We start from the raw sequence: 7,773 nt of genomic DNA on the forward strand, positions 1-7,773 counted from the left end.
CGTTGGAATTTTTTAATTTTAAATATTAAACCTCTGTAATAAGCTCCGACCACCGACCCGACTTCACACTATTACCGGAGAACTTTATCAACGTATGGCCGCACCATAGAATTGTCAGCCCTTCTAAGGGCCTGCCGCGAAAAAATAAAATCGAAGTTTAGTTATCGGCCTCTCTATCACACTTGCATAAACCGAAACCGAAATTTCTTTGTCTGCCTGTCTATCAAGCGATAGACAGGCAGACAAAGAAATTTCGATATTCGATCCGTTTTTTTACGGCAGGGCCTCGGTAAAGCTATACATCAGTGTTGCGTCAAGTTGGCGCGCGGGGATCCGCACAAATCGGCTTTCTCACTACCAAAGTCAAAAGTTGGATCCCTACGAATGAAGGTGCGCGGGTGTGAATTAAGGGCTGTAGTGACGCAACAGGAGAGGTCACTGTTCAGTCGAGCGCTAACACTAGTCGGTACCTAGTATACACTGATTTACCAACAGTTTTCGTGAATCAACCTATATCATGTATATAGTTATATAATTAGGAACAACTCTCTTAAAGTTTGTAAAACATGGATACAGGGTATAAATGGTGCTCGCCTACGAGTACTCTTAATAAAAAATCTATTCATGCTAATATGAAATGAAAAGCATCTCTGTGCGCCTACCTTTTCACGCCGAAACTTTTATTAGGATGAGGCACGTAAAACGTTTTCTTTAGGCATCTGCGAGTAAAAGTAACTAGTGGAATAGGTAGGTAGAGTTAGACCAAGATAAGTCTGCAACGATTTTGACTGCACACGCAGTGCGTGTGTTATTTTAAACGTCTAAGGCCCTGGTCTCCTATTTTATGCTGTACGCGGCGTCTGGCGTCAGCGTCAACGTTTTTGAACAAAAAAGACGCTGACGTCGACGTCTAAAACAGACCACAACAGTACATCTCTATAGTAAGCATCGTGACGCAGACGCTGTAAGCTGCCGATGGCGTTTATAGGAGACCCGGGCCTAACTTCTATGAAATTACGACGTATAATCGTTGCAGACTTATCTTGATCTAACTCTAATATGTACACTACCTATTCTACGGCTAGTTACTTTTAGATGCCTATAGAAGACGTTTTGTTTACGTTATATGTATTAATTAATATAACGTAATCTTAATGTCGTTTGACTCAATAAACTCAATTACGTAACATGAAATGTTTTTAAAGATCAACGTAACATTCCTGTACAATTACTACCTACTTAAAAAACATAATGTTTATCAAACTTACGTAACAGCAGAAAGCATTGCTGCAAAGGGTCCCGGGACATAATTAAAAATAATTAAAATTATTCAATTAAGAGATTGAGGTTTGCGCTCTTCAAATACTCATAGGCCCTTCAAGGATCCAGCGGTCTTTAATCCCTCCTTTAAATTTGGTGAACGGGCATTCCAGTTGTTCTACCGTCTGCTCTGGGTCATCACACACGCACTGAGGGGAGTCACACCAGCCCCATTTTTACCAATGCTAGGCACAGTTTCCAAAAGTTAAAAAGGACGTTGAGCACGAAGACCGCAATAAATTTATGTGCGTGCTATAGAGATAGGAAATTGTAGGTCAATGCACGAGATTCTCCGTGCCTAGCATCCTTACTTTAGCCAGTTTAGCGAACCTCAGACCGCGGCACCGCTGCGCTACATCAATGCGTTTAATTATTATGTGAATCATAATAATAATATATGACGCTTCTATAAGGTAGAAGTACTAGTGCTCGACGCTGCACTAGTATTCGACATGGGCACTCTATGTCAAAGTAATATAGGTTAAATTTGAACGGCGAAGATTTTTCTGTATTCAAATTTAATCCTTGTCACTTTGACATAAAGTGCCCATGTCGAATACTAGTGCAGCGTCGAGCACTAGTACTTCTGCCTTACGTTAATACGCCGTTTAAGGCTCCACCTGTGCAAACCTGTGTTTCGGTCTGTGTAATTCACCTCCATCCGACCCTGGGTTTGCTTGAAAGACATATACTTATGTACGGCCTAGATTATCAAAAACAGGTGTTATTAAATTTTAAAATAGAGAGTGGCAGAACGCCCACGCTCTACTACTATATACCTACCTTATATATCACTAGGTACACATTCTTTGCTAGTACCAACGGAACTCTAACAAAGATATATGTAAAGATTGCGTGGAATTAGGTATTGTTTACATTGCAATGAGATACGAACTGTTTTATCAGTTGAATTATAATAAAAGCGACTTCTTGACATTGTAACGTTTGTTTGATACGGACCACCGTGTAGCCATGAATGAAGCTAACTACGCAGCCATTCTACATGGACCCAATGATGTTAGGATTGTAAGTACCTAATACTAATTTTAATAAGTAGTATAAAAAATACAACAAAAATTCAAACTAAAAATGTACACGATCAAACCGCTCTCCATCGTCCCCGGTGCGAAGGTGTCCATGATCGCAGCATTTGGACGGTATCACCCAGGACAGCCTTTGCACCAGGGACGACAGCAGGGGCCCTCCCCCTATTTATTAAATACACCAATTTACATAATTAACCAGAATTAAGATATGTGTAAAAAATGTGTATTTGTGCTGTTTTATATTATAATGGATATTATTTTACTTTTGCAGGAAAAATGGCCGATGCCGGAGATCAATGATAATGGTAAGTAAACAGGATTCGAAGTAGGTATACGGACTATAGTTCGTTTATTTTAGCATTAGAAAGAACTTGCAAGAAGGTAAGCGATCTTGACATTTCTTTTAATTGAAAACCGTTTTTTAAAATTCAAAAACTATTACTTATGAAAGCAGAAGAATATAAATGATCGTATTAGATTCATAATTGTTACATATTTGCTGTAACTTATTTTTAAAATGTGTTTTTCAATTAAAAGACACATCAAGATTGTTTACCTAATTTCTAATGCTAAAAAAAAACGAACTATAGGTGTATCCAAATTGGGGAGTGAGTAAAATTCGTAAATTATAAAATGTAACTAAATCTGTTCGTGATTGAAACACTCGATCGATTTAGGATGGGATACAAGCAATAGTTATTTGTTTTACAAGGGGGCAAAGTTGTTGTTTAACCGCTCGTGCTGATATTGATACCCGAGCAAGCGAAAGATTCCAAAATTGACCCACGAGCGTAGCGAGTGGTTCGAAAAATGGAATCTTGAGCGTTGCGAGGGTTTCAAAGCACGAGGGTTAAACAAAATTTGCCCCCGAGTGAAACACAAAATTTTTCACCACACCAACCCGAAGCATATATTAAATGTAAAATATCAAACAAAATCAAACCAAATCAAACCCAATTGAATGTTATTAAATATTTATCATCCAAACTCATCATTAAAAAGTTAATTCTACCAGTAAACATAAGAAAACAACTCAAAATTTGCATTTGATTACTTTGCCTCACATGTGAATAAAATGCAACTTTGCTATCAGTTTTTGAAGTGCAAAGTAAGCCTTTCCGAGCTGGTGTGGTGAAAAATTACTTATTGCAAAAAATCAGCCGGGATGCGAGCGAGGCAACCACTGTAAAAAAGGAACTTTATTTAATACAGAATTGGAGAGTCCAATATAATAGATAATTGTCACATTTGTTTATAAAAACAGTGCTCCAGAATACAGAGTCCAGAGCGGTGGTTGAACCATAAAAAATAGTTGTCTACCTAACGTAAAAAAAATCCCTATTTTATAAAAATATTAATGAGATTTTTTATCTCCGATAGCGGCCGGACTTCTAATAACAAATATTTTCTGTGTAAATATTGAAGATTATTGTAATTACAGAGGTGCTGATAAAGATGGAGTGTGTTGGCGTATGCGGCTCCGATGTGAAGATGTGGTCCACGGGCAAGTGTGGCTGGGACGTGCTCACGGAGCCTATAGTCATAGGCCACGAGGGAGCAGGTGTCGTGGCTAAGGTAGGTACTATACTATATAAGATAATTACAGAGGTGCTGATAAAGATGGAGTGTGTGGGCGTATGCGGCTCCGATGTGAAGCTGTGGTCCACGGGCAAGTGCGGCTGGGACGTGCTCACGGAGCCCATAGTCATCGGCCACGAGGGAGCAGGCGTCGTGGCCAAGGTAGGTACGATAATATATATGATAATTATAGAGGTGCTGATAAAGATGGAGTGTGTGGAGTGTGTGTGTGCACGAGGAAGCGGGTGTCGTGGCCGATGACTATAGGATCCGTGGCAGGTACGATAATATAGACGGTGGCCAAAAAATAAGTACATTCCAGTTGCTAGGGAGGTTTTGGGATAATACTGAGCAACTTTTACTATGGGACTAAACCCGAAATCGCAAAAAAAAAATTACCCTCCCATAGAAAATGGACCAGCCAAAATGTATGAAACAGCCTAATTTTTTTCTACTCTACTTACTGTAAATATTTACGTACTGTGCTACTTTACCTAATAGGTTCACTCCTCGCTAGGCGCTGAACCTATTCTGATGATACTAGGTAAATAGGTGCGCGCGAACGTGCTGCACCATCAGCTACACGTGAGCAGCAATGCCACGCTTGTAGAAGATACTGTGTGACGTGCGAGCCATACTTTCTATAGTAAACTTGCTAGTCGTGTTATCTATTGAACTGATGAGTTATGATTATTGTAGGTGGGAGCTAACGTGCGGGACCTGCGTGTAGGAGACAGAGTGGCCATCGAACCGACGCAGCCATGTCGTGCTTGCGCGTTATGCCGTACGGGCCGCTACAACCTTTGTCCTGATCAGCGCTACTGTTCGTCGCTAGGCGCTGATGGCAACTTGGCGACCTACTACAAGCATATTCCGGATTACTGCCACAAGTAAGACAGTTGTAGTTACGTCATCAAATCATAATATCCTTAATAAACCAGGCGATGGTACTTTACGAACGGGGAATTGCAGCCAGATGAGGCAGTGATAATTGAGTTTTGATCAGGACTGTTATCCGAATTCATGCTATTTCAATCCTCGCCAGTTTGTTGTAGAGTCCCTTAATATTTGGGAAATACCTTCACAGGTGAACTACGGAACTGGAAATGACGATAATTAATCGTCGGCTTGCCTCTTCGCAACATTAACGCTCCTGATAAGTTCATCAAGGTTTTATTACCACATTTTTTAACAGGATGCCCTCAAACCTGTCGATGGAAGAAGGCGCCGCAGTGCAGCCGCTAGCGATCGCCATCCACGCGTGCAACCGTGCCGGTATTCGGCTCGGGCACCGCCTCGCCATCTTCGGCTCTGGGCCTGTGGGCTTACTGTGTGCTATGGCCGCACGAGCGATGGGGGCCACCAAGATTCTCATGACCGGTTAGTGAATGATTATTGTGGGTCTGCCGATCGCCATGTGTAACCGTAGCATGCTCTATTTTATGTTCTGATCTCTTGAGCTCTTGTAGGCAAAAAAACTTAACAACCTGCATACCATTCGTACATATATTTATGTACCTACTACTAGAAATTCCGTTCTTAATAGTAACTTAATTAGTAACGTTTTGAACAATGTATTATTATTTTCCAGCCTGACTAGCCATTTGTGTCAATGGTTGTAACGGTAGTTGTACAAAACAAGTATCCCTTTCTTCCGGATGATAAATGGCGTAAAGTACCTATAATTCTCTCTGTCAATCCTAGAGACACTAATAATCTGTTAGCCTATTACTGTTAAGTTACAGTTCATAACCCAGCGGCTGTTTCAGATGTGACCCCAAAAAGGCTGGAAGTGGCCAAAGCACTGGCCGCGGACCACACTCTACTGGTGGAAAACTCCTTTTCGGATCAGCAAACAGCTGATAAAATAGAAGAGTTGCTTGGCGGCCGTCCTGACGTCAGTATCGACGCGTGTGCCTTCCCTTCTGCCACGAGAGCTGCTATGCTGGTGAGACTTTATCTCGATAGATATAGAGTACTCTTTAGTGTAGCAGAATTGAAGTGTACCAACGCTCTCCTGATAAAGAAGTACTCCGACTAGGAGAGTTTAAGCATTTGTCGCAAGTACCAACGGCAACGCATGCGCTTTCCTCTCCGTCACAGAAAATGCTATTCTAAAGAGACTATTTTCATATGCATACAAATAAAATACACAACGAAGTAAAGGATTATCTATCAGTAATCTCAGTATTCCAAGCCACTTCTCTTTTGAGAGAGCTGATTCTTCTTCCTCGCGTTATCCCGGCATTTTGCCACGGCTCATGAGAGCCTGGGGTCCGCTTGACAACTAATCCCATGATTTGACGTAGGCACTAGTTTTTACGAAAGCGGCTGCCATCTGACCTTCCACCCCAGAGAGAGCTCTAACAAGAAAAACATTAAATTTCGAAGATAAATTGGAGACATAGTTTTGTTTTTCAGGAAAATCCATAAAGTTAACATTGTTTTGTTTTAAAGGTGACGGCGACGGGCGGCGTGGTCCTGATAGTGGGTATCGGCGGAGCCACCGTCGAAGTGCCCCTCTGTAATACCATGCTGAGAGAAGTGGATATACGCGGCTCCTACCGGATCGCTAATACGTAAATACATCACACACATATAAACATTACGCAGGCGACTCTGCACTATACAGGGTGGAAAGATAAGTCGGGCCCTGGAGGGAAACTACCTTAAATCCTTAAGCTGGCTCATTTTTACTTAAAGGAGACATTCCTTTATTTTTAAAAAGAAACAAAACTGCATTCGAAGATTTTCTAAAACTCGCTTGCCTCGCCCGGGACTCGAGCCGACTAAAAATTCCAAAATATAAAAACTCGCAATTTTATTCTACTAGTCGATACAGTTAATGTTAATGATAACATTTCTCCAAGAAACATTAGGTATTACACTCGTCTGTCGTACATAATATCCATAAAATCTAATATTTAGTACTTAAGATTTTTTTAGACAAGCCAAAAAGAAAAAACGAAAAATACTTTGAATGCAGTTTTGTTTCTTTTTAAAAATAAAGGAATGTCTCCTTTGAGTAAAATGAGCCTGCTTAAGGATTTAAGGTAGTTTCCCTCCAGGGCCCGCCTTATCTTTCCACACTATATATATAGTAAATATGCTGTACAATCACGAGAAAGACTGTCTTCGGCTCATCGCTTATTAATGAACGGAATCTGAGCGTTTTCTTGTTCTTAACATGGCTAGATTAGCTGGTTATGTAAAGGCAGATAACACACTGCTAGCGAATCGCTGGTTGTAACGCGATGTCGGCTACCAGCAAAGTCTGCGTACGCGTCGTGAACACGTTAAGGCGAAACTAGTTGGTGGTTGGTGGTATGTAACTTCGGTTAATAATCGTTTTTTCCATACAATTAAAACCGGTTTACATTCCCTAGTGAAAAACGAATACACTAAGCATTACTACTCCAGCACCGGCAGAAGAATGATTGTATTTCGGTTGCAGGTACCCAGCCGCCATATCGGCAGTGTCAAGCGGCGCCATCGACCTGAAGAAGTTCATAACGCACCACGTGCCGCTCGCCGACACGCAACGCGCGCTGCAGCTCGCGCAGAGCGGGGAGGCGATGAAGGTCATCGTTCACGTGCAAAAGTAACCACGGCCAATAATGTAGATGCAGTGTATTCGATATGGATGGATGTTGTAAATAGAAACCTTAGTAAAAACCAATTAAGGGCCCTTGCGCCTTTCCCTAAGCCGGGGTTAACCGGTTAAACCTGGAGTTGTCATGGTTACCAGTACATTTTGACATTGGGTTAACGGTTTAACCGCTTAACCCCGGTTTAACGTGATTGTGCAAGTGGCCCTAAGGGTGTTAAA

At 41.4% G+C, this 7,773-nt stretch overlaps 1 protein-coding gene across 2 annotated transcripts; it reads left to right on the forward strand.

Annotated features, from left to right (window-relative positions):
* Positions 1 to 2,233: 2,233 nt before the first annotated feature.
* On the forward strand, positions 2,234 to 7,607 carry LOC134669479 (sorbitol dehydrogenase-like). 2 transcript variants are annotated; one of them, XM_063527063.1, is made up of 8 exons: positions 2,234 to 2,346; positions 2,638 to 2,671; positions 3,808 to 3,941; positions 4,644 to 4,834; positions 5,140 to 5,324; positions 5,714 to 5,892; positions 6,402 to 6,523; positions 7,399 to 7,607. In XM_063527063.1, the coding sequence occupies exons 1-8, from the start codon at positions 2,293 to 2,295 to the stop codon at positions 7,547 to 7,549; spliced, it is 1,050 nt and encodes a 349-aa protein (XP_063383133.1). In that variant the 5' UTR covers positions 2,234 to 2,292; the 3' UTR covers positions 7,550 to 7,607. The 2 variants fall into 2 exon arrangements, with proteins under 2 accessions (XP_063383133.1, XP_063383132.1); XM_063527062.1 differs by lacking the exon at positions 3,808 to 3,941 and adding an exon at positions 3,973 to 4,106.
* The last annotated feature ends 166 nt before the right edge of the window (positions 7,608 to 7,773 follow it).

Source organism: Cydia fagiglandana, chromosome 12 (genome assembly GCF_963556715.1).
Source record: "Cydia fagiglandana chromosome 12, ilCydFagi1.1, whole genome shotgun sequence".
NCBI lineage: Eukaryota > Metazoa > Arthropoda > Insecta > Lepidoptera > Tortricidae > Cydia > Cydia fagiglandana.

Coding starts and splice junctions, on each gene's coding strand:
- LOC134669479 (XM_063527063.1), top strand. CDS start 2,293: ATGAATGAAGCTAACTACGCAGCCATTCTACATGGACCCAATGATGTT. Junction 3,942..4,643: donor GAGCAGGTGTCGTGGCTAAG/GTAGGTACTATA, acceptor TGATTATTGTAG/GTGGGAGCTAACGTGCGGGA. Junction 4,835..5,139: donor ATTCCGGATTACTGCCACAA/GTAAGACAGTTG, acceptor ATTTTTTAACAG/GATGCCCTCAAACCTGTCGA.